Source organism: Taeniopygia guttata, chromosome 1 (assembly GCF_048771995.1).
Source record: "Taeniopygia guttata chromosome 1, bTaeGut7.mat, whole genome shotgun sequence".
In the NCBI taxonomy this organism is placed as follows: domain Eukaryota; kingdom Metazoa; phylum Chordata; class Aves; order Passeriformes; family Estrildidae; genus Taeniopygia; species Taeniopygia guttata.
The window spans coordinates 3772300-3800172 of record NC_133024.1 but is presented as its reverse complement, the minus strand read 5'-3'; the positions used below and the strand labels follow the sequence as shown (position 1 = coordinate 3800172).

The 27873-nt window shown below is 39.2% G+C and overlaps 1 protein-coding gene across 2 annotated transcripts in view; it reads right to left on the bottom strand.

The window, feature by feature from the left end:
- Positions 1 to 17849: 17849 nt before the first annotated feature.
- The window catches only part of NECTIN3 (nectin cell adhesion molecule 3), a 57810-nt gene continuing 47786 nt past the window's right edge, over positions 17850 to 27873 (bottom strand). For both annotated transcript variants that reach the window (XM_030287033.4, XM_072937123.1), the window contains 3 exons: positions 27307 to 27388; positions 21292 to 21354; positions 17850 to 20797 (listed from right to left, as the gene is read on the bottom strand). In XM_030287033.4, coding sequence (XP_030142893.4) covers positions 20621 to 20797; positions 21292 to 21354; positions 27307 to 27388 — 322 coding nt within the window. In that variant the 3' untranslated portion in view covers positions 17850 to 20620. The remainder of the gene's footprint in view (positions 20798 to 21291; positions 21355 to 27306; positions 27389 to 27873) is intronic.

Genomic DNA, 27873 nt, shown 5'->3' with positions numbered 1-27873 from the left:
TTTTTATATCGTATATTAATGTATTTTAGCATAGTTATAATAAAGAAATCATTCAGCCTTCTGAATTGAGTCAGACATGGTCATTTCTCCCCATTGGGTTCACCTGCATTTACAATAAATACAAGGTGTTAAATTTTAGTGGTTAGAGCTTTTACACTGAACGTGCCTAATCCATCCAAACAGGAGGCTGCAGCCAAAGAGGGGGTCTGGCTACCCAAATGTGCCTCTTGCTGCCTAAATATTCACCCTGTTTCCCATTGACTGGATTGAACAGTCAGGTGGCTGCAGTGCAAACTTTTGATCCAGCCAGAAAAAGAACACCTCCCTAAGCCAGCCATGATTAGATTGAACTCAGCTGTCAGATTCCTGACAGGCAGACAAGATGAATGTTGGATTTGACACTCGGTGCAAGGAAGCAGCTGGGAGGCTGGTACAGCCTCTTTCAAAAATCAGTCACTACACAGCTGAGTTTAAACTACTGTTTTTGTGTTGTGGCAAGTCAGGGCATGGAGAGGCAGTGGGAGGGAGCAGGCAAAGCAGGAGGATGAGCAAATCTTGGTGAGCTGCTTAGGATAGGGAGAGATGAACCTGCTTGGTATAAAGGGGTCTCAGAGGCTGGTCTTTGCTGTAGGTGAAGCAAGGCAAGTAAACTGAGCAACCAGAAAGCTCTATGGCCAAAGTTCTTGCTCAGCAACCTTTACTCCACAGTTCCTTTGGCCTAAGTGATTTAAATGAAATAAAAACACTGGAGAATACACCTACATCTTGAGTATTACTATGGAGCAGATCGCAATTGCACTTTATGTGTTAGAAATTCTAAATTAGAAGAAACTCCAGCATTTTTAAAATGAAAAAATAGCAACTTGTCTATCACACAATCAAGTGAAATGGGGCATCTTATCATAAATATGCAGAATTTTGAAACAGGACAGATATTTTCCTAGGTGAACATCAGAACTGAAAAGCCATCACCTGATCAGAGACCAATACCCCAGTGCCTTGGATTCAAGCTTATTCACACTCTACCTAAGTAACTTTATCTTCCCCATCAAAAGAGCTTTTTTGCTTTTCATGAAAAGGGGTGAGGAGAGGTCGATTATAAGTGAATTAAAGATGATACTTGACAATGAAGATTAAGTCAAGAACCAAAAGAAATCACCTGTTAACAGGGAAAAGAAACCCCACTACATCTGTACTTTAACATCTTAATGACTTCCCCTGTTCCTCTAAAGAATTTCTTTCTGCTAATACAAAGTAGCCCAGCACTCTCTTCAGCTTTCCTTACCTGCTGGTACAAATGTACTCGGTGCAGAGAACAGTCTTTGGAAAACACATGATGGAAGGCCAGATCTGAACATTCTGGAGGACTTCCAGTTCCTGAAGAAGGTTTTTGTGAGCCTGCTGGCTGTCTGGACTGCTCTGAGGCATGGTGTGACACAGGATAGGAGAGAGTAGGGTCTTCAGGAGATCACTCTGGTGTGCAGCAACACAGTGTTGTCGCTGTCGAGGCAGGACGGGAATGAATAGACTTGACTCAGAAAGCTGTGAGAGTAAAAACTCTGGTTTATTTAAAATACACTGCTCTTTTACACAGAGCTTCGTGAGGACCAACTCCATTGGTCCTGAAGTGAAAACAATCCATAGCATTGGTGCAGAGTGCTTGATGCACAGTGATAGAACTCAACTATAAACAATGTGAATAACAAGAGAGATAAAGAATTATTTACATTCTTTTCCAACTCTTTCCCAGGCTTCTACCTGGCTAGAAACTCTCAGTTTCTCTCTTTGACTGAATCTGAGACCCACAAGTGATGAACTAATTTTCGCCTCTGGTACTCAGTGTGATGCAAAACCCCTCAGTCTAATCAGGCAAGACAACTGCAGAGGCTGTTACCTGCCTTTGTTACTGTTTTATCATGTGGCACTCTATGACTTTTGAATTCAGCATTCCTATCACTGTTCTCTGTAAGCAGCTCACCTCGGGCATCTGATTCCCAGCTTTGAATCTAGCAGAGCTGTTCTGGCAGCACAAAGGCTGTATCAGCCTCTAGGTAAGTGCTCTCCAACATGACCTTGGTTGGAACTCCTATTTATTTATTTCACAGTCAATAGAAACACTCTATCCTGCCAATTCAGTTTGGTACAGGTGCAACTTTAGTTTCCTTCATTCCTCTAATCTATGCAGATCCATTTCTATGCTAATTTGACTTTTCACTGTTCCTTAACCACAAGCAGCAGCCTCTCATAAATTTCTTGTTCTGTTATTTACTCATCTGTATTCAACTGTTGTCTTGTGACCAGAATACCCTCAAAGTGTTTCAATGACTACTAGTTTTTCCATTTGTTAACAAGCACTACCCTTCTCAGGGTTATTCCAGGAAGGGATACATTAATGTACGAGCTCATTGCTACAGAGGATAAGGGAGAGGAATCCTGTGCAAATGCACTTCCATTCAGCCCTACTGCAATAACTGAGCAAAATGAGCAGACAACTATGAGAAAGGCGTCTACTGTTCTCTTTTTTTTTTAATTGTAAAAACATTTTTGTAGATGTAAGATGATCTCCAAGTGGGGAGGTGTGCTGCAAATGCCTGCTCTCTTAGCCTCAGTTTTCCAAACACTGGTATAACAGTTGTTCCTGAGAAAGCACCATTTAGCCCAGCAGCTCAAACCACTGGTTAATCCAGCCCAGTGGCTTCACTGCAGCAGCAGCCAGCTCCTCCAGCTGCAGACACATGCAGAACAGAGCAAGTTTGCCACCTGATGTCAGCCAGTCCTCATGCATTCCCTCCTGGGCTCACAGCTGCAGCCTCCCTGTGTCCCCACAGCCTTCCCTGCTGAACGTACTCCCCCAAAATCCACAGTCTAACCATGTTGGAATCTGTGGTATTGATGATTCCCAGATTGTAGAAAGTCTCTGTCTGTCAGCCCCACTGCCAAAGCAGAAGCCATAATTGGTCTGTGCTGGTTTCAAGGTTGTTTATTCTGTTTATCTCTAACATGTTCTGCTGCCCTGCCGCAGCTCTGTCCTGCAGGGCAGCGTGTGGGGCTCTGCCCTCAGTGGGATGTTACAAACATTAAATACCAGAAACTACCTGGGCTGTATTTACAATAACGTGCCAATATCTGTCACCTACGTTGGACAGTGTGTCCCCAGCCTAAACCAACAGAAAAATGCCAACACCACAGTGAAACATGGAGGGCATGAAGAAGGAGAAAAAGGACAAGGCACACCCAATTTCCTCCATCTTGTCCCCTCTGAACCCCTAATCTAGAAATCTAAAATTTTACTTTTGCACCCGTGCCACACTTAATTATTACTGATATCAAACACTCAGAGTTTGTAATTCATCCTGTAAGATTGAAAACTCTTTTCCATGGACAGAGATCACAGACAGTGTCTCTGGGGACTCTGTCCAGGGGGGTTCCTGACCCCTGCCAGGGCAGCCAGAGGGAAGCCCTGGATTCCCACAAAGGCACAGAGGTGCTGCTCAGGAGGACAGACACCCTCCTCCCTGCATTCCAAGGTCACCCTTCTCCATGTGCCTTTAGCCAACACCAACCCACAGCACCCAGCTCCCCTCCTTGCCCGGCCAGGCAGCCCCTAATTGCAGAAGGGGAGCACAAAACACAGCCAAACCCCCTCATTAGTGCTCTGCTTTCCCACTTAGAGCCACCAGAGAACTGGGACAGGCCAGCCCTGTTTGCAGTGGCACATGTAGCTGGAGCTCAGACAGACCTCATTAGGCACTGACAAATCCGCCCTCAGTGCTGAAAGTGAAGCTCAAACACTAAAGCAGCTGCAGAAATTTATCTTCAGACACTCTGGGCAAATACTCAATTTACCTAACATTTTAAAGAGCCTTACAAGCATCCTACTCAACATGCCATGGCACTGTGAAGGATTTCTTGTGAACCTTTTGATTAGTTGAAACTTTCCTTATTATTCAGTAAAAGGTCCCACTGTTGGTTTTCCAGATTTGCCACTGTAATTACAGATTGACTTTGCTTACTGAGGAGAAGGAGGTGTGCAAGGGATATAACCAGACCAGGACAAAGATGACACGTGTTACTTCAGATTTATATCCAGAAAGGATGCATGGCTCATTCTTGTAAAAAAGCCTCAGTCTTTGCTTCAGAGGCATTTCTGAACATTAGGTAAAGAAATGCTCTCTGCCCTTTTCTGCAGTGGCTGAGGAGCTGCATGTTCTGAGCTGCAGAGTACCCTGAAAGGGCACCCAGCTCCCATCTGACACACCAGCCCATATGCTGTTTGTTCAGCATCTTTCATTTTCCTCTTCCCATAGCCACTGCAAAGGCAAGTTCCCTCCCATGCAACTCCCTCCTTTCCATAGCAACTAAAAATTCCTTATCGAATTGCAAGCAACTCGATATTTTACCTCTTTCTCCAGCTGTTTGACATCTTAATGTGCCTTTTATATGAAACTGATCAATGTCTTCATACTAGCAAGATTTAAAATAACACTTCTGTTTAAACCTGCTACATTCTGCTCCTTAATAATGCTTTTCAGCAAGCAGGTTAAGACAGCAGAGATGAGGCTTAGGACTTTCCTAGACAAAAACTAAATGGGTAACCAAGAAAAAAAGAAAGGGAGAACTGTTATGTAGAAATCCCACAGCAATCAGAAAGTTCCTTATATCAGAATATCATGTTTTTAACAATAATAAAATGTCAAAGAAAGGAAAAAAAAAATTATGTATCTTCAGTGTGTGCTCTAAATGTGCATAAGAGAATCTTTTCTTCATTTTCCTGTACCCACATCCATAGAAATGAAGGCATAAATCAGATTATCTATTCACTCATAACTAGCTGAGCATCCAGATTCTTGGTTACACATCCATCAGTGCTATATTTTCATATCATAGTTGATTAGCCACCACTGCATTATGTTGAAGGAAGTACTGCTTCCCTGAAAATGGCTATTTGAATTTAATGGTAACTGTTTTAATATCCCAGGGGTATTATCACTATTGCAGTCAGATTTCTGCAATTAATTAGTTCATCGTCTGCCCTTGCTGACGAGGAGGCGCTTCTCCATGGCAACATTGATTTGTGAAATTTAGTTTCAGAAAGAGAAGAAACCCACAAACCCTCAGGTTTCAGCTACACCAGCAGCGAGAGCGCTCAGGCTGCAAATCCTACGAGACAGGAGCTGTTTATCCAACTTTTGCTGTTCTTCAGTGCTTGGCAGCCCCAGCACTGCCCAGTGACTCCTCTGCCAGGGGCCTGCAGCTCATTAGTGTTCACTCATTATTTCAGGCATGTGAGAAAGCCAGCAACAGCAAGGGACACAACATATCGGGTTCCATCCTCATCTAAGCAGCTACTGGGAAAGGGCCATTTATTTCTTGCCCCTTTACAGGAGGATTTGCTTTAAAATGTTCCCATTGTTTGGTTTGACCATGCCCCTGACATCTAATACTTTGCAGTAATAACAAGAAATAGAACCTAGGATTTAGACTGTTTTCTGTGTTGGAAGATCCTAAGACAGTCTATACATTTGGTGAAACACATCCAAGACATCTAATAACTTTTCCAGCACTTAATTCTTCTTCAGTAAAAGGTCCCAATGTTGGTTTCCCAGACTTGCCACTGTAATTACAGATTGACTTTGCTTACTGAGGAGAAGGAGTTGCATAACAATAGAGGCTTAGCAGACATCAAAAGCTGCCACAAAGCATTAAACTCACATAGCAAAATCAGAATTACCATGACTCTACCTGGGTTGCAAAGAGTTATTGATGTTGAAAAAGTAAAAAATGGCAAATACTTACTCATTACTTCAATAAATTGGGAACCTATTGCTATTTTGTAAGATGACACAAAAACCTCAGGAGAATTAATATGAGAATACATACTATGGAGTCAAAAAAGCCAATCCAAATTTTCATTTTCCATACAACTCCATTGTATGCTAAACTTCAGGATTAGTAATGGCTACTCTGTTCTAGTCTGGCTCTGAACATCCCCTGCTGAAAATTTTCTGTTTTGAAGAAGCTTTGCTTTCTGCCCACCAAGTAGCTTAATGAGGGTGGTTAAATCCTCTTGCCTGTATAGCAAACACACCATTACTTGTATAAAATCACAGATCCCCACCAGAAGAAACCTTCCCATTTCAAGAGGCAATGTGGCTTGTCTCCTGCCCCTGCCAAGAGGAGCTGCAGGAACCTCACAGTGCCTGGAAGCACTGGAACCCCTGGATCTTCACTGGATGTACCTCTACTGTGAAAAATGCTGGGGGTGGGAGGTTATTTAGACCCCCCTGTGCACTGCTAACAGCAGGGCCTTCTAAAGTTAAACAGCACTAGAGTAAAACAGAATTTAACAGTACTGTTTCAGATCCTGTGCATGCTCCTGGAGTCTGTTAGAACCACCAGTTTCCCATCCCCATTGCTGGTGAACAAAGTGTCTATATGCAAAGAACTATGATCTATTCCAAATACAAAACCATCTGGGCTTTAAAAGCAGCACAAATCACTGAGTAAGGCCCTGGTAGCAGGTGCCCTACAGGCCACAGAAGAATGTTGGGTGGGGGCAAACAGGCAATTACAGTTCCAGCTATGTCTGATTTAAGGTGCTCTACTGAACCCGCAGATTAACAGGCAGCAACACCAGCAAGGACCAGAGAGCTCAGGGCACTAATTGGTAGGATTTCAAGTGCACTACAACTCTGCTCTGCAGGACTTCCTGGCCACTCTGATGGAATTAATTTCATCCTAATGCCTCATTGTTCATATTATCTATCCTCCTCCTCCAAATATAGAATTTCAAATAATTAAAGCCAGGTTAATTACTCTGCCAGCCACTGGGAACACTTACAATGCCACCATATGTGGCAAAGGAACCCCATGCAGCTAAAGAACCTCATACTGTTTCTCATGTGTCTGGATAGGGAAAAAAAACCCCATCCTCTTCTGCATTTTAATAAATAACACTAACTAAAGCATGCATTTGATGGGGTATCTGGTGTGAGATTTTAAAACCAAAGTGCTTACAACAAAGCAGGCCAGCCAAAGGCTCACAAACTATTTGTCTTTTAGGGGGTTACATGCCAACAGAGCCCTGAACTTCCTTAACCCAGCCCGTGAAGGGCAAGGGAGAAATGCAGCTGCTGGCTACAGAGGCCATAAGACCAGGAAGGAAGAATTCAAAGTGAAGACAATTCATTGTAAGAGAAAATAACACGGATTTACCAAATACACCTGTAAGCTGGAAATCAGAATGTCCCAGCCTTCCACAAAACAACAGATTTACACATGAAGCAATGCCAGTCAGTGAAAGTGAATATAGGAGCAACTAGAAGTGACAGTAGGGAAGCTGACTTTCACAGCCTGAGAGATCCTTGTAGTCTTAGTTTTAAGTTCTTAAGCACTCCATATGTCCCAGCAGATTTAGTGGGACATTTCTCACATACCTCCCCCAGACACCAATGTCTCAGAGCTCAAGCATTTAACAACAGGGAAGCAGTTCACTCTCTAGGCTTTTGATCTGCCCATCATCTAAACCAGAGAGATGAAAGCATTTCTGCTCCCTGGGAAGCACAGCTACTACTTACTTAGGATTTCTACAGATAAAATATCTGGAACTATATAAGAAATTTCAAAGTTACCGTAAGCACTTTGTAAGGCTGGAGAGGTACATAGTGCAACATCTGTTACACCCAAAGCAACAAGTAGCCCATGTTCTCTCTGATTTCTTTTACAGCTTGGGCAATTCAGCAGCCCTGTTTCATTTGTTGCTGTCAGTTGAGACAGCTTTTGTCTCCATGGTTCATAAAAGTTACCTGAGTTTCCAACATAAGTCTGCTTGGATGTTTAAGTAGCAATTTAAAGCTAATCCTTGTCTCTCTTTCCCTGTACATCACATCATTCAGAAGCTTGTTTGCACTGTCACTTCCAGGCAGCCTCAGTAAAGTCTGGGAACAGCCATCTTCCACAGCTAGCATTACAATTGGGATAAAGTGGCAAACTGCACCTTTTACTCTTTCCTCGCTGGTCAAAACTTGTGTTTTCAGAAACTGCAGAATGGATCAACAGTTAAGAAAAGAATAAAAAGCATAGTTTGAAATTTTACACTTTTGACGTGGACCATTCCTCCCCCATGACTCAGTTATTTATGAAGCCAAATAATTTGCACTTTGTTCCTCAGCTCTGTTATGCTGCTTTCAGGGGTTATTTCCTGGGACCTGGGCTGTGCATATACCACATTGGTATTTGTTTTGTTTTTTTTTTTTACTAGACTTTCCAAGAGGTACATCAGTCTTTATTCTGAGAAATAGTGAGCCATGTCCTTTTCCACTCATAACTCTTGGACTTCCTTTTCCATAAACCCTGAATCTCGGTGTTGCAGTGACTCTGAGAGCAAAATCCACTGGTGACTCAACCTAAACCAGATAATATCCAAGTTTTGCCAATAGGGAAGGAAATCACAGGACAGCAGAATTCACTGGATCAGGTTGCTTTGCCTTTCAGGTACCACCACCTTCCAGATCTGAGCACAATAATCAGGCAGATTCAGGGATAGTACTGTGAAAGATTTTGTACAAGGAGTTTAATAAGCCTGCAAGTTGGAGACAGCTTCCTGAACACTGGGAAAAGTTGGGTACAATGCCTAAGTTGCAAATTAATTACCCAAGACATGTGAGAAAGGTAAAAGACCAGTTATACTCTTCAATACATATATTTACTAGAAGCTATCCTGGTTATGAAGACACATGTTGCAATAAGCCAAGCTACGTGATCATTTGCTAAAGTGCTTCTGTCCTTACAACAGAATTATGAAGAAATAGGGGCAATAAATGACACCATTGCTCCTTTTTCTATCTACAAATAATGATTTATTTTTATTGTTTTGAAATAGAGTATTTTTACTGCATTGACATACAATCTCCAGAGCAGATCTCTGTAGATATTTAAGTGCTATTAAAGGCACTAAAGAGATCAAGCTTGTAGTGCATCTACACCTACCACAACTGCTGTGTTGCTGAAAACATTTAATTCATTACCGTGGCAAAGAGTGAACCATTCCCCCTGCAGTGTGACAAGTAAACCACAAACCCACAGTGTGACCAAACACACAAAGAGAACTTTCCCTTTTTAGGAGAGCCAACATTTCTATCAATTTTGAAGTTCAGTGGCCACTACCCATCAAAACTATTATGCACAGCACACGTGTATCAAATCAGGTGTACGGCAGGATTCAGTTCCTCAGTTATAGAAGCTCAGGTTGATCCATAAAATAAGAAATGCAGGAAGTGGGAAAGCACAGAGCAAGTATTGGCCTCTGCAGGAAGATATCTGGGTGCACTGGTGAGCTCCACCCTGCAGCAGTGTGCCCTGGTCAGCAGGCCAAGGGAAAAGGCCACTTCCACTCTCTGTTTGTGAAGCCCCTCATGGAGGACTCTATCTCAGCCCTTCCAATACAAGACAGAAATTGGCAAGTCTCTTGTAGTGACTGTGGGTGACAAAAAAACCCCAGACTTCCAAAATGATGCAAAGTAGGACACTTTCTTTCCAGAAAACCTTCTCCTCATTTGTAAATTCACACCATCAGTTCAGTATCAGGAGGCTATTCTGGCACCATACATGATTCTGCCTGAGAAAAGCATCCCACCAGTTTCTCCTGTGTTCACTAGGATGATCATCATTATATTTTAAGCAATTCCTTAGGCACTCAGAGCATCTTTAGTCATTTGGAACTGCAAGCAAGTGCAAAAGCAGTAGTGCCTTAATTGCACTCACACTCCATATGGTTTAGCTTCAAAGGCCCAGGAGCAGCCTGCCAGGGCTGACAGCTCCTCCTGGCACTCAGCAGGGACCTGTGGGGTGCCCAGGGCACATTCAGTGCGGCTCACGCTGGTGACACACTAACCAAAATCACTCAGCCAGAGCCACTGCGCTGTCTCACAGCTTCTGCACCTGTGACAGACCACACCACACCAAGGAGCACATTGCTGGGCACAAAGAGTCCCTTGTAGTACCTTTTGCAGCTGCTGAAGTTGTCTCATCTTGATGGAGAAGGATTCTCCTTCCTCAGTTCACTCTTTCATCCTAAGGTGCACTGACACAAACAGGGAGAAGTGGCATTACCAACAAATATGTAATTAAAGGGAGATCTAAATTAAGTATGTAATTAAAGGGAGTCTCTGGCTGGACTGTAACTTTCATTTACCAAAAAAAAAAAAAAAAAAAAAAAAGGAAAATGTTGGAAAAAAATTCCTTAATTATTAGGAAGTATTATAGCTGAATAAATTTCTGAGAGACAGCTATTAAGGGCAAAGGCATGAGTGATGGAGGGTACTGATGAAGAACACAAACTTGATACAGCAGAGAAATAAACCTAAAACTTACTTGTGTCGCAGGACATTTTTTTCCTTGTAATCTGATAAACAGAATAGGCAGAAGACTGAAGAATGCAACCAGATTTCACTTCACAATAAAACCACGCATCTTCAGATTTCACAAGGGCTGAATGGAAGTGTAGGTTCTCTTGGAAAATTTCAGTATCACCTCAAATTAGAGCTTCATCTTTGTTTTTTCCAAGGTTTGCAATTTGGGAAACAAAGAAGTGTTTCAGTTTCAACTAAGCAATGTCACTGTACATACAGTGCTCTCTCACATAGGAAAAACCAGGAAAAATCTTTGTTTCAAAAGAGAAAATTCACTTGAAGAGGCACAGCGGCATTGTATCATGAGGGTCACATCATTTTATATTCCTCTGTATCTTCCAGCTGACTTCACAAATGTTAAGCTGCAGAATAATTACTCCAGGCAATCACAGACCTAATGAGGGCAGCAGCACTGACCACCTACCTGGCAGTAACCACCAGCTTTCTTTGGTAACCAACTGTACAGGTCTGAGGGGAAGCACAATCACTTTGTCCTGACATTTATTGTTTTAATTGAAGATACAAAAAACCTATTACAGGCAGCCCCACGAGTTCACTGAACATATTTTTTGAACAAGCATTTCAGTAACAGGAGAACAATTCATAGAGGGAAACATACAAAAAGGTATTGATACTTTTTATAAAAGACTTCAATTTAGGAAGAGGAGATCCAAACAGCAGGACAAGCAGCTTACCTGTATTAATGTACCAACAACTCAGAGCTAAATATATTTTACACCTAGGTTGAACCATCTTTATCCCTTCACCAGCTGACTTGAAATGGCAACTTTCTGGAATTTCAGCCTTATGGAAGAGCTGTCCCTGCTAGCCTGAGTCTGTGTAAATATCCACAATGCTCTAATCTTCTACATTTACAAAACCAGTGTATGCTTATCCTGGTATTAGAGCCAAAGATGCATTAAAAAAAATACCAGAGACACAACATTATTCTTTTACTCGATTTATAGGAATATTCAGTTTTGAAGACAGTTATTTGACAGTTTTCAAAGTATTCAAGAATATTTCTAATGAAGAGAGCCTGATTATATTTTAATTATTTCCTGTTGCTAATCAGGGTGAGCTACAAGCTCTTAATACAACAGAAGCTATCTTGAGATAGGGTGAGTGCTATCCAGATGCACAGTAGTCCTCAACAATCACTATTCCCTTCAGCCTTATTTGTTTAGTGCTCCAGTAAACAAGTGGGGCTTCAGTGGCAGCCTTTAAAATGGTCTTTTGGCACTTGGGTGGTAGCATTTACCAGCATCCAGTTTGGTAATTTTTATCCAGTTTGGTAATTTTTTTTAAGTGTGTTTTCCCCCCACGTCTTCTTTTCAAGTTTAACCTTCAAAAATGTGAGGTGTGTAAGTCTAAATTAACTGTAATTCAAAACAAATTCATGTGCTAAATACACAGACTTACAAAGAATAAAAAGCTCAGTAAAAGACTCCAGATTCTAAGTCACCAAGGGAAGGGGACAGGTTAATCAAAAGCCCCAAATAGAGGGGTCTCATTTAGAACTTTTTAGTTACCTCTGTCAAGAACAAGCAACAGTGACCTTATATTTCAAAATTAAATTTCCATCTCCAAGTAAACAAAGCAATGCTTAGTTAAATGCAGAGGAGCAGCAAACCTATCTTTGTAAGAGGGAGCAGTAAATAGGTTTCAGAAGAAATATGAAAAATACTTAGATTTCCTAGAGAATTCCAAAATCACAGTTATAAAAGCCAACAAACATTTGCTGTGGGAGTGTGCTATTATTTATACAATTAAACTTGTAAGAAATGCCAAGATGGAGTTTGTGACAGGGAACAGACGGTTTCCTGAACTGCATCAATCAACATGCATCTCATCATATACATATTGTGTGTAGGAACCTCACAAGAATTTTCTTCTGCTTATCTCCCTGAATATATTTTTTTTTAAGTATTACTGTGTGATATCAATGAAATATTTTTATTTGCATAAACAGCAACTTGGCCAGCTGGAGTTAAGGGAAATTCAATGTAATTTAAAAAACTTTCTTCCCAGATTTTTTGCAAGGCTTGGCATCTCTATAGCTTGGCACATAATGGTAAATGCCCAGCTTGTCTGACTTTTTTCTAAACTATCAGTGAGCTCCCACAGAAACTGCTTAAGCATAGCCCTTAACATGCTCATTTCAGATTCAACTTTACTTGCATATCACCTCAGTGGGTTTTTTCCTCTCTTTACCAAATGTCTGCTCAGGAACTGGAAGAAATGAATTGTATGTGATCAAATTAAGATGCCATCTGCCTATGAACATTATGTTGTGAGCTGTAATCAAACATTAACAGCAGAAAAAAAGCACTGCCGCCTCTATGACTCTGTGGGATTTCCTAAGGAAGCTCTTTGTAATGCATGTCAGGATTGTTTCAGACAGCACTTGTTAAATGGTGCGGGAGTAGGTCCAAAGAAGCTCCAAACGTTTCAGGGCATCCTTTAACCTGCTGCTACATAATCATACCATGGTCTGCCATACTTTGTCTAAGTCACCATCTCAGAATCTCAACATTAGCTCCTTTAACTCTAGAGCATTAGGAATCAAAAAAAAAAAAAAAAAAAAAAAAAAATCCCAAAATATTGCTAGAGGTGTCAGCAGAGGGGACAGGGCAAGGGGAGGCAGAAAGCAGTCCAGAGTTAAATACAGCTGCTGATGTCAAGAGAAGCTGGATTGCAGCAGAAGCCCTTCTGCTGAGGCTCCCAGGCAGGCTCCCAGGCAGGGCAAGTGGGATGGAAAGTCAAAGGTGCAGGAGCATGTGCAGCATTCAGGCATTTCCATCGTGCATTCCCAGCTTGGTCTTTAGACACAAAAGGCGGATGGCTTTTCCAAGCAAAGGCTTGCAAAGCTCTGATTCATCTTCTTTCAATAGGAAGACTTGTCTGAAAGCTGAAGCTCCTATTACAAGAGAAACCCATGCCACTACTTGCTGTGACTATTCAGTTGTAGTTGAAATTGTTTTCTACTTTCAGCTGAGACTTTGTATTCTAAGGTTGACAGCAGCTTCTTCACCCCCCTCCCTCAGCATTCTTTAAAAGAATAGATTTTCTTAGTTAATTAGATTTTCTTCAGTTAAAAAGACTGAATTATTTCCCAATACAGTAACTCAAACTACTTACTGTATAATTAATGCTTTTAGATACAAATATCCAATGGACATTTTATTTCACATAGATACACATGAGGTCAATTACACTTGCTGTGCAAATCATGCACTTGAGTATGATCAGTGGCACTAGAAATCCAATTATCTTTGGCTTTCTAGGTGAATCTTTGGACAGACCAGGGCACAGCTATGTGGCTAATTAATCTGTACACAGATCCCATGTTAAGCAGATGGTGAAACTTGGATGTGATTTCACAGTAACACATTTGAAAGTAACAATTCTAAATCTCTCAATTTGTCTCCAAACTGGCTTTGGGATAACTTACTATAACCTGCAACAATCAGCTAAGTAGCATCAACATCCAGATTAACCAGATTCTTCCTGCTATTAGGACACGAGAAACTGAGGAGCTTTCTAGGCAGAGGTTACCTTTGGTTCATTTAAATTGTTTCAGAAAACAGTCACTGATTTGATAGAGAACAGTATTTTTCTGTTTGTTTGCTGATTCCTAGCCCTACTATTATGTTATCATTATACTATATTATGCTTTATTATCACTAGCTATTTTGTTTCAAGAAGGCAACAGGCAAGTAGTCTAAATGTCACCTTCCTGTGCAAGCAGCAACTGTTTCCTCCAAGCAACATTCCATGTTTGCCCTTTTTCTTGCTTACTCTTACATCATGTATCACCTGAAAGGTGATTCAACCATCTACAATGTTACATCATCCTAATTTGTCCACCTGTAATAAGAATACCTGATGGTAACAAGTTACCCATTTTCCACTCTGAAAATTTCTTGGAGTTAAACACAGACACACCACATCCCTCAAGTTGTTACAGAACATGAAAAAAGAAGAACTTAGCAACACTGAATCTCAACCATTTCCATGTAGAGTTGAAAATTAACTAACCCTGTCCCACAAAGCAAGAGCAGAAAGGTAAGAAACAAATATGGAACAAAATAGAACTTGCTCTCCATCTTAGAATGACATTAGGTATTTTTTTGTTAATAAAGCCCTAACTAGGTATATTAGTGAGAAATAATTTAGCCAATAATAGAAAAAGAATGGAAGAGGGTAGGGAAGAGACTGCTACCTCTCCCAGCTGGAAAAAAAGAGATATGAGATGACTGAACAAAAAAAAAAAAAAAAAAAAAAACCCTAAGGACATACAAGAAGCAAAGATAGAGGGAAGGGATAGGAGACAGACACTACCAAATTAACAGAAACAAGCAGGCATTTTTAAGATGCTTGACAACTTTTTAATGTGCAAAACTTTCATTACTAATCCTCAATGGAACTGAATGAAACACATTGTGAATGAACAGAGGCAAGAAGAACTTGCAAGTTCTGGTCTATACCATTGAGTGTACAAAGTCAGAGTACACAAGGAGCTTTGGTGGCTGATCAAGTAACAATCCCACATTGAGAAATTCTGGAAAACCAAATTTCTGTCCACACAAACCTTGGTAATGGCCACACCAATCCTAGAAAATTAGAGACCAGTCAATTCTTTTACATGCAGTAGATACACCTGTATGACATGACTTAAAGTGTGAAGTCCACCCAGGAAGAATTAAGGGTAGGGGGAAGTGTAAAGCAGATGGCTTAACTTATTTTTTTTTTAAGCAAGTGGGACTTTTAAGAACCAATCTTCTAGTAGTCAGATTTAAAACTTATTTAAAACACATCCAAGCAGGTGAGATATTTTGCCTTGCTCAATATTTGTTTTTTTAGCACTAATGCAGGGTCATTAGCAGTATTTATTGACCACAGGAAATTGATCCAGATGAAAGCAAGCAACAAACTGAGATGTCACAAGCATTACTAAAGCACTGCACCCTGAAAGTGTGTTCATTCCTCTGGCCACCCCTTAAGTGTTTTGTCCATTTGCTTAGCCTAGCTGGATAAACCAATCTACATTTGATGCTATCCATCAATCTGAATTTTAAAGCTAATACACAGACATCTTACTTGCCCACAGCCATTTCTCTCTTACCTCTCAATTCATGTCAAAGAAGCAAAGAACTTTGTTAATTGTGGGATTAAAGTCAATCTCCTTCAGTTGTTATGCTTAATAGGAGCAATCACATCAGTGGCTGAAGTCTGGTCTTCAAAGAGCCATGTTAGTCAAACATAAGAGAAATCCAACTGCTCTACTTGGCAATGAATTAAACTTTTGCTACAATTAGTGCCTGAAAGCAATTATTCTCAAATTAGGACAGCAGTTCAGAAAAGTTATGTGTACAAAACACTATGGTGACAGCAAAGACCCCACCTGGACAATTGTCTGCTGCTCTGCTGACCAGCCAGGAGGTAACTGGTAGGGCTGAAGCATCTTCTGTGGGTGCACTGCTGCACTGCACACAGCCACACATCAGCAGGGAAAGAGTCATTTTCTGCAGTTTGTTATAAGCTGAACTGGGTAAACAATCCTGGCCCAAAATATTTTGCTGTCAAGGAATGGAGCTATTTAAGCACAGAATATCTGAATTCATACAAAGGACTATAAGACTTCTTAATAGGACAGGCAAGATGAATTGTCAGGGAAACTGAACCTGCAGGCACACCTTCCTAGGAACAGGATCTAATGTGGCAACGCTATTAGAAGTAATAATTCAGAGATGCCAAACAGTAATAAACAAATAAAATCTAACATTGAGAAAAGAAAAAAAAAGAGAATGGAATATTTTATGGCATATCTTAAACTTCTTCCACTGACAATCAGTATTAGAGAAGTTATTTCCTGTATATTTCTGTTAGATAATAAGTTTAATTTAACCTAGCACACTTCAGATTGGAATATAATAGATCTGTGGCTAAACTTAGTCAAATTGAAATGATGTTTTAATATATTTAGCACACTCTATGCATTCTATGTGTAGCCCTGCACAGATATGCAAATTTATCTCAGTTGATGAGGAAGCTGAAGTCTGCTTGATTTCCAACTTAGTCTCAAAATACATTCTGATTTACAGTCTTGATTACTGGGCCCACAAAGGGGTAGAAGAGTCACAGTTTGACTTGTAGGCTTAAAAAAAAAAAATTATTTTCAGTGACAATTGAAGAATCTAGATTCAGATATAGCATAAAATCAAAACTAGGATCATAAAACAAGTATAGAAAAAATTTCACTGTGGGGTTGTCAGTGCAGATTAAAATGCCCAACATCCTACTTGGGCTTCTCACATTGTTTGAGTAATTGCTACTAAGATTCACAGTATATTTTTTGTGCATTTGCAATATAATCCAGCTAAAGACATTAAGCTATTCACCAAGAAACATGTCATACCTTTTAATAAATGCAGAGATATCACATCTTTACCTTCTGTCAGAAAGTCAAACCCAGTCTCTGGACATGTACCACCGGTGGACAAAAACCCCCAGGCCACCTCCCACAGGGCAGCCAAGGAGGAAACTACACAGACATTTCTTTTTTCACCTGGAGCTTTACCTGTCCTTGTCAGCAACCTTTGAAGTGGCCTAAGTTGTCAAAACAATTTTGCCCACTCTGCAAATACTTGTTGGTACAGCACTCAGCCTTCACACAACACAGAGCTCAAATAAGAGTGCTTTCAGGTCTGTGGAATTAAAAAGTTACTGCAATAAATTTTAATCTCCTATATAGCAACATAGCACCTGAACTTGCACCCCTCAGAGGACAAAAGAGCAGTAACATTGCTAGAAAGAAGGCAAAGTACACAAGTCAGAAGGTGAAAAGTCTCCCTTCATTCTTCATGAACTATCACACATTTCTGTTGTGCTTTCCTTGAGCTCAACACACAATACATTAGATCATTTGTGACTGAACAGTGGGAGTCCTTTAATAACATTTTGTTAAGTGTTTCCTTACTCTTAGTAGTACAATTTCTTAGTTTTCATTTGTATTGTATCCACAATCATTTTGAACATAGTTCAGACATTAAATCTTATATTTTTTATAATTGGATTACCTTGTAGAATTTAGAGATACTTGGGCAGAGGACAATTTACATATACCAATGCTAGAGAGGTGAATTACTAATCTTCCCCTCCTTCCCTACCTCCCTCACCAGTGATTCTGGGTGTTCAGTTCACCTCAGTGTTGGATTTTCACACAGGACTACATGCTTCCTGTTATGTAAGATGAAAGTTGAAAGGATTTCAGCATGCAACACCACAATACCCTAAAGCGGTAGTGTTAGGAAAAAAGAAACCAAACATGTTCTGCATATACAACAATATACAGAAGAAACACAACACCAAAAATGTGGATGCATTTCACCAGTCCTTGCATTTTAAGCAATCTTAAATCTAAACAACAGAAAAAAATTTTATATTTTGCATGTTTTTATTCCAATCAAATTACAAATACAAGCATTTGAAAATGTACAAAAATAAAAAATGACATTTTCTACATCTTAAAAAAGCAGATCAGACTTACTTCTATATGTACAATCCTTTCAGTGAGAAAGCCTAATTAGCAGACATTTTTTCTGTTCTCTTCTGAGCATTCTATGCCAAATCCCTTCCCCCCCAAATCCATCCACACTTTAAAACTAAAAGTAACATTTCAAAAACCTAATACACTAAATGTCCCTGAACAGATTACAAAGAAACCATTTCTCACAGGCAATAAACCTGTAGGTGATAATGTATATTTCCCTAATGACTTTAGGGTAAACACATCCTGATGGGTAGTTTGCAAATCGAGCTTTCTGTAGTTTGTTGATACGTAACTTGGACAGCACACTCAGATTACATTTTTAATTTTTAAGATATTTTTGCAAATTAAAAAAAAACAATTATAGCTTTGTTGATAGCATTCTTCCTTCTCCCACAGTTTTACCTCTTCATAAAAAAAAAAAAAAAAAAAAAAATAAAAGAAAGTATCTGCAAATAATTAATTATAAAAAGCAGTAGAAGAGGTTGTTATTTTGCAAAAGGGATTGAAATGGTCACCTGCTCAATACCACATTGTACTAATGAATGCAGAGGACTCACTGCCACAGCAATAGTTTTGAACTATCCTATAATGCCTATTCAAACATTTTTGGTATCAAGTTTTGTTCATTAATATTGATCAAATTATCTTAAGCAGTATAGCTCATGTCCACGTTCTGTCATTCACTTGGCCACAACACTGTTTTCTTTCAACGTTCTGACAGCTGATGCTTTTTGCAGCTGCAGTAAAGTAAGGATAGGTGGGGCAATGCTCATGTAGAGAGGTAGCTACTTAAATTAACATTATAGAAAACCAGTTTTGGGGGGACACAAGCCCTTTTTTAGGTCTCAAATACAGCAGAAAACTTTAAAATTGAAAACAGTTGCTCAATTTACATGAATGTGCCCAGTTCCTAAGAGAAAAGCAAGGTGCCAATGCTTCAAAGATAGCTCCTAAGAAGCAGGTTCTGTCCAATCTTTCTTTTTGTCACTCCTTCAGCTGTCAACTTCACCACATTATTTAACAGAAAGGTGTTTAGCAAGAGAACAGCTAATACCTACTTCTACAGGGTCCATAATACAGGCACCCAAGCCATAATCCTTTAGCTGCTACCTGTACAAAGTAGAAGCACTTGATTTACTTGGCCCTACTGTGGACAGGGATCTCATAAACTTGTACTGTGATGGGGATGAATGGAGGTTGAATACAGGTTTAACAATGGCCCCCTGCCTGCAGCACACTCACCTATGCTGGCTTTCAATTCTGCTGCTTCTACAGCTTGGCTCTTGCCTCTAAAAAAATCTAAAAAATGTTGAGATCTGTAAAACAGGTATTTCAGCATGACACCAGACATTCTTAACATTTTGTCCTTCATGTCATCTGACCAAAAATCATCATTCTGTACTTATGTGCACATGTACTTAGAGAATACTCAAGTCTGTTAAGTTTCTCTGGCAAATTTTAGACACAAGCCATTTTTCTACTGTCTTAAAATATTTTAAGATTGTCCTATCAGCTAATTTTAGCACTAGCACATTATATATGTATTTTTTACTTGCTAAATATTTACTTTTTAGTTCACAGGGAAACTTATTTTTCTAGAAAGATCCTGAGCACATTTTTTAAGCATTACCACAGACACAAAAAGATTCATGTGGGATACTGTTAGCACTGGTAATGTCAGGACATTCTCCAGTTACTTCACACTAGTGGTTAAGATTAAAGGACAGTGCTGACAAGCATTTGAAGTTGACTGAAGCTTTTCTTTTCTTGTTAAGACATAAGAACACATTACAGGCAGTTTTGTTGGAAACTGAGAAAAAAACAAGGAATGTATCTATTACCAAGGAAAATAAACTATGCAGCATCTAAAATAGGAGTCACACTTGGGAAAACAGCTAAATAGCAGTTTAAGGGTAAGATGTAGCTTCATAAAAGACACAGAAAGTTCTGTCTGCCTACTCATCTACCTCCTTCAACTAAGTTTCATGTAGACCTAACTGTAAAACCAAAGCCAGCAACAGGCAGAATCAATAGACAAGAAAAAGCCTTTGATGTAAGGCAATTGCTTCACTTTTAACAAGGTGGGAAGACAAACAGTGAGTTTATGGACCAGCCAGTCAGTATTTGAGAGGTAGTCTAGTTGTTCATTTGACTGAGAGAGGTAGAGCTGGTTGAGAAATCAATAGCTAAGGCCAGTCAAAATGATATCCCATGTTTTCTAAGATGGCTCAGCCTGAGATTGCTAATATCACAAGGGATTAAATTGTCTTGCTCATATTTATTCACTTTCATATGGGTAAGGTTATTGTAAAATATCCAGAGAGAATGCTCCCAGAGATAGCCAGTGAAAAAGCTTAACTACATTTTGGCATGTGCCAACCAATTAATACAGGTTATACATATTATGACTCTGAATGTTAACAAAGCTAAGTGGCTCTCCTCATTTGACAGATCAGAATTACTACAGAAACACAGACATATCAAATACTAGAGGCAATTTTTAAATTCCATATGGTTTACCTATATAAAATTCTCTATACATTATTTTCACACATTAAAAAAACCCCAATCATTTTAAAGATGAAAGCCAAAAAGACATGAGGGTCATGGAGTCAACAGGTAATAAAACCCTTGTTAAAGACATCTGGGTACAGAATCATACATAATGCTCCCTTGGATTGATGTAGGCTCTTCCAGGTCCTGAGTTTTGTGGGTATCTGTTGCTCCAATTTTTGTAGTAAGTTTGCTGATAAACTGGATACATAGGCTGAAGACCCTCTTGTTCCTGTGGCTCTTCAGCCTCACAAGTAAGTTGCCTTCCATTCACAGCTTTCTAAACACACACAAGAAGTAGTAAGTTTCAAAGTTCATGTGTAGAACCTGCAATTCCTATTCTTGGTAAAGCTTTAAGCAAAATAAAAGATACATGATCTCCTAGACAACCCTATGAATAAAGAAACAGGAACTTAAAAATTCCACTAACAGAGCTAACCTCAAATGCTTGTTTCAAATGAAGCTGGACTCTAAAGCTCAATAAATCTAAAGAGCAAATCACCAACTACAAAAATGTCTGTCAACACTCCTCTGCTTTATGTTACTCACCAAGAAATGAAAGCTGGAGTGTTTAAGTATTTAAATTAGTCATCAAACTACTTACTACAGGATAATAAAATGGTACTGCCACTTTTCACTTACACAATCCAACAGTTACTGATCAGGATGGACAAATATGTTTTTGTTCACGAAAACCAACATTATAGGTTTATTTTATGGAATAAGATGAAATCAAAAGCTTCAATCAGGAATTCAAGCCATCTTATTATTTACCATGTGCTGCAAGTTTCCAGCATCTCTCTCTCTGTACTGGCTCTGCAAAGCAAAATGTTCTTTCTGAAAGAAGAAAAGTTACAGGGGAAACAAGTCAAGATTCAAAACTGCAGAACAGTTTTGATTAATACAAAAAAAAACACCACTCATCCCAAAATACACTCTGCCTTAGGAAGTGTCTTGACTGGTTATAATTTAGACTCCTTCTTACAATCCAATGGCTGGTGGAAAAAAGACGAGGATCAGTCAGGGTCACCTGTCCCAGCTGTGTTCCCTCTCTTAATATCTTGTCTCCCTCCCAGTCTCCTGTCTACACCCCAAGTCCACCTGCTGGCAGGGCAGTACAAGAAGCAGAATAGGTCCCAATGCTGTCCAGTAATAAGAAAATTCCCCGAGTTATCAACACTATTTTCAGCACAAATCCCAAACGTGACCCCATACCAGCTACTGCAAAGAAAATTAGTTCCACCCCAGCCAAACTGCCCACTGTATGAGATGAGGTTCAAGATCATCTAAGCAATCTGGAGGTGAACAAGTTCATGGGACCTGATGAGATACATTTGCAAGTTCTGAAGACACTTTCACAGGAAGTGATTAACCCACTATCCATCCTGTATTAGAAGTAGTGGCAGGACTGTGGTTCCCACTGGCTGGGAAAGGGGAAATAAGACCCCCATGTTTGAAAACAGAAGATGACCTGAGGAACTACAGGTCAGTCACACCTCATGCCCAACATGAAGGAGCAGGAACTATGCTAAGGCATATGGAAAATAAGGAGTTGGTTGGTGACCATCATCATGGTGTTGGTGGGAATAGGAAGAGCAACTGATGTCACCTACCTGGACTTGTGCAAAGCATTTGATGCTGTCTCACATGACATCCTTATCTCTAAACTGAGGACACATGGATTTGATGGATGGACCACCCAGTGGATAAAAAGCCAACTGGATAGTCACACTCAAAGAGATGGCTCATCAGTGGCTCAAAATCCAAGCAATGACCAGTGACAAGTGTTATTCCTCAGGGGTCCGTATCAGGACCAGCACTGTTTAACATCTTTTTGGCAACATGACAGTGGGATCAAGGTACCCTCAGCAAGTTTGCCAATGATACCAAGCTGTGTGGTATGGTGACATGCTGGAGGAAAAGGGATGCCCTCCAGAGGGACCTTGGCAGGTTTGAGAGGTGGCTCTGTGTGAACCTTGTGAAGTTCAAAAGTTCTGCACCTGGGTTAGGGCAATCATAAACACAAACACAGGCTGGGCAAAGAAGTGATTGAGAGCAGCCCTGAGGAGAAGGACTCAGGAATGTTGGTGGATGAGAAGTTACTTCACACAGAAGCATTGAAATCTCCCTTCTTTCAAATTTATTTTATTCTCCACCATTATGATAGAAAAACTTCATTTGTGAAATGAGCTGTTTCCAAGCATGCAAGTTAATCACCAACTGCCTGAGGTAATGGCCAATTGAAATCCCACCAAGTAATGCCACCTAAGAATTATGATTTAGGGTACAGTTTGTACTGTGGTATCATCACTCCTAGTTAAAAAAAAAAAAAAAAAAAAAAAAAAAAAAGCTTGTGCCTCATTCTAACCCCTATCTGGTAATTTTTTTTTTCCTATTGCAAGATCCTTTATCAATGCAGATGAGTTTATTGATGGATATTTTGTGCTCCCTTCCATTCTTATTTGTAGAAACAGTTCTTTGGTTTAAGGCAAATGATAACAATACTGCTTCCTTTTTCATCAAGAAAGGGATAGTCCTACCTGTATGAACAGCATTAGGAAAAGGACTAGAAGAGTGCAAGAGAGCTATAATCTATAAATGAATCAGTATTATATTAGGTTTAAGAGTTCAGTGGCTGATGTTTTCAAATTTAATTCAGAAACATCATCATTTGATAAATGGTATTTGATGCTTTTAATGATGCTAAGACAACTTCATCTTTTTCTTTCCTCTTTTGATCAGTAATACAAGTAATAGTTAAAGAACTTTGCTTGGCTAAATAGTGAGGCATTTTTCCAAGCTGCAAGTCTCAAGTCAGTCTTCTCACGGCCAGACATACCTACTGGGCTGCATTTCCCTTATCCACTCTTACTTCTGTTTCTACAGAAGAGCCTTGTTAAATTCTGAATCCTTAAACAACTCTGAAAGCTGCACTGCATTGTGCAAAACATGTTTTTTCTCTTTCCTTCAGAAGCACCTGTCAAGTAATAATAACTTCAGTTCCTTCACATTGTCAAAGACTGCCTGTTGCAAGCATGTTTAGAGGAAAGTAAAGACATTTTTACTTCTTAGTAATATATTGTTTGAAACAGGGAAGCCAACTGTAATGATTCCAAGGACTGCCAGAATTAGTGCACCCTCTTCCACTCCTTTTTAAAATATTATGCAATAGAAAAATTCCTCTTTAAGCCACTGGAATTCTTCCATTGCTCAACTTCTTCCTGATTTGCCTCAAAAACTGCATTGCCAAACAGGGATTCCTTTCTCACCAAAGGTGTAACCTTCAGGCTGCTCACCACTCTTCCACATTACATGTAATACATAGTTCTGAGCCACTGAATAACATTTCCATGGTAATGATTATTAAAAGAACGCCTGGACAAAAGTAACAGTGCTGTTGACAAAAGAGTTGACAAAGATGAACCTACAGTCTTCACAGTAAATAAAGCTATAATGTAATTTTTTTTCCATATGTATTGCTATGTTTTGGACTTTTGCCTCACTCTTTTAGGGCCATAAGAGAGCCAGTTTTTCTCAGTTCTGAAATGACTCACAGGAATACATGAATTGGTATCTTCAAATACCAGTACTCAGTTACATAGTACTTGTGAGTACTTATGAGTACTCAGTTACACAGTACTTGACAGTACTTGTACATACTAGCAGCTCATTATTAGCACTAGCACGTAAATAAGAATGTCTATTTAAAGCAAACTGAAAGTTTCCAGGTCTCAAGAAGTATCCATGAAAGACACTGGCTATCCAGTACTATCACAGGTCCAGATAATTTCCCTTCATTTTAATACCATCACCTACTGACTCAGATATGCATAAAATTAGTTAAATACTGATTGCTGGGATACAAAAATGAGAATTTCAGCATCTACTGAATCTTAAATACTTTACAAGATAAAAAAAAGCTACAGTCCGTGATTTGAACAATAACAGCAGAGATGATTGAAAAACTTGCACATTATTTATAACAACTACCAGAATCAGCCTAAATTGAGTAAATCCACTTTCAATTCTAAGTTATTGTGAGTATGCAGAATACACCATTTAAATTCACTTCTTTACTTTGCACCTTTATGCAGCCTATCATTTCCACTCAGGCTGAAGTGATCATCTGTTGTGGTTGACAAAGCAGTGACACTTCCCCTGCAGTTCTTTTCAGCAGATCCAGAAGTTTATATCTTAACTACCCAGTGAGAGGCTCACCTGGTATCTCATTCTGGGTAGAGAGCAATTGGAACATCAGGTAGTACAGTGGTGAGTACAGACATTGAGTCACACAGGATGAGACATCCTGACAGATTGCTAACTTGCTTCTCTCGCCTCTTTACAGCTATCCAAATGTTGGCTTGGTACACCCCAACAATACAACCAATTGCTTCTTGGCTAAAGCCAGTATTTTGATATTTATTTCTGTTAGATAAAATGAAGCTCTTGCCTCAAGCATAACAGAGTACATAGTGATTAGAGGCAGTAGCAGCTAGGAAGACAGCCTCTGGCTCCAGGTCTTTTCAGTTCTGGAATTCCAGAGAGAGAAAAAGACAGGTACACTAACAGTGCTGTGCATGCCAACATCCATTTCTTAAATAAAGTCTAACACCTAACCCAAAGGGGAATCTTTCTCCTCCCAATACAACTTAAAACTCTGTTTATCCAACTCGAGGAAAATATTCAATTCAGTCTCTTTACAATTTTTTTCTCTATTTACAAAATACATTTTCATAAAACATTCTATTAAATGTTTTATGTATTAAAACACGTATTAAATGTTGGCTGATTCCAAGACTACAGCTAGCTTCAGCCTAAGTTCTTTAGTACCCATTAACAGAAGCCACAGTTAGCACAACCTAGAAAAAATTCAAAGCCAGCAAAGTTCTGAAGAGGAAAACAATAAGGTACACATTCTCTTCTGTCTACCTCCTTTATAAGTTGCTATGTAAAGGACAAATATTTGCATTTCCTAGTGTTGTCGTTTTGCCATCTAGCAGCACTACAGATGCACAAATACCACAATAAACCATATATTTTGATTCTACAAGGAAGATAATATTTTTCAAATACTTTAGGTAGAAATATTAACAGAAGAATGACTCATCAAAAAACTGCAATTGTTTAGTACTGTAGTAACAGAAGAAATAGCTATGATGCCCATCTTAAACACAGATAAGCACTAGCTCTTTTGTGTCCTCTTTGGTGCTATATCACCTTTAAGGTAAGAAGATGAAAACTTATTATTCTTTATGCCAACTAAATGTTTTCTACCTTCACAATGTAATAATCATCAGGCTGCTACTACTAGATCCACTACTACTGCAGCAGTGCATCTCAGAATAGTTTCCTGCTTCACTCATCAACAATATACACAAGTATTACCCATTGTAACACTTATGATCTAAGGAAAGCTTTTATCAGCAACTGGTATTTGGTGAGCTTTAGTAACCATCAATCACAAAGAAAATCCACAAGAATATTTTCAATATTATTAAGAACTCCATCAAAATCCTTCTTAAATGTAGGTGAAGATTTTTTTTCTTCTCTATGAGAAATGACTTCTATAGATCCTTAAAGCTGCAAAGATACACCACAGTATTGGAAAAATAATATTTCTTACAAACAAACGATTGTTTTAATTAGCTCAGTGTTATGATTCAGCACACCAGTGGTTAGAATCACCTTTATGGTATGTACTGAGGATGGAACAAAAATTTTATTAAAAACAATTACAATCTAATTCTTACAAATACTGATAGGTGATGGAAGTTTTCTTCAATGTAAGCAGAAATCTAAAAAATCTGACTGATTAATTTAATATAAACACACACAAAAGACAGTTTAGGGGCCATGGGTAGGATCTATAAATGACTAGTTAATTATATGAAGTATAATAATTATATTAGCTTAAGTAGCTTCTCAAGAGCAGGTCTCCTCTATAATGCCTGAATTCACCTGGAGTTTCCCAAGCACTCCAGTCCACCTCAAAATCATGCTGTAAGGAAGAATGTAGCCCTACTCTTCCTTGCTCCCCACTAACTCAAACTGTTTCATTTGCTAGAATCAGCTTTCCAGTGTGACTTTTACAAATTGTCTTGATCAGACTACACCCACAAAAACATTAAATGCTGGTAATGAAGTTTTTTGCCTATTGCTGTCTTGCTTGGACAACATTACTTTAGATAACAAGAAGCTACCCCAGAGGGCACACTAAAAATTCAGCTGTTTGTCATTAAATTGGTATGGGTCTTTTGATGCTGGGAAATGCAAGCAGAAAAAATAAAATTAGAAGTTACATAATTGCAAATATTTAGAAGTAATTTAGTGATTTTCAACAAGAATCAAACTCATACTTTGACAGATTAGCCATGCCAAAGCCCAAATTCCAATCTATTCCCACCCCTCAACTGTTAATAATTCAAAAGAATGACAGTTGTTACTAGCAAGGGAGCTTTGGATAAGGTCACTTTTTAAGTTTACCAAGCACAACTTTTCCCTCTTATGAGGACTGCTTTATAAAGACATGTATATTCTCTTACCACAGAATTTCAGCTATAGGTTTTTCTAATTCAAAAGGAAGGCTGTGTCTGTCAAAGGCTGTTGGAAATACAAGATGATCTGTCTCCAAGCTTCCTGAACTCTAAGGATGACTTTAATATTACAGATAAGAGACTCTGTAGAAACTATATATTTCCAGAAAAGCAAAATCAGACCAAGTTAACATAATATAACAAAGTTTAAGACTTTCCTTAAGTCACTTCAAGATGCATATAAACACTGACTCACCTGAAGCATAGCTTCTTTCTGTGGCACTGACAATGATCTCTCCTCAAATGAGGCTGGCTTGTGAGTGGGTGGAAGATCAATCCTGTAGTGAAGAGGGAATGAAATATGACACATCATGTTTGTGAAGTCCAATTGAATGGTCAGATATTAACTGCTAAATCACCCAACACTCAGTACTTGGGGACAAACACCTTTCAGTCAGCAATGACTCAGATGTGACATATTGTAATGGAATGTATCTACCACTGGCTATTATTTAGTCACACACTTTTTGTAGAAAAGCACTACCCAGAATTTGTTATTTATTGCATCCTCTGCTAAGCAGACTGAATTTTCCCCCATACACTCCAGCTAAGGAGGATCAGAAGCTACTGGTATCTAACAGTTTCTAAGTTACGAGATACAGCTTGAATAACTTTTTTAATTATAGCCTTCCCTTAAAAAGCCTTTGAGAAAGCCTTACTAGCAATTCTTACATGCAAGACTTTTTCTATTTTAACTTTCTCAGTGAAAGCAAGTGGGTTATAAAAGAATTTAAATGTTTAAGATCACTCATATAAATGAGCT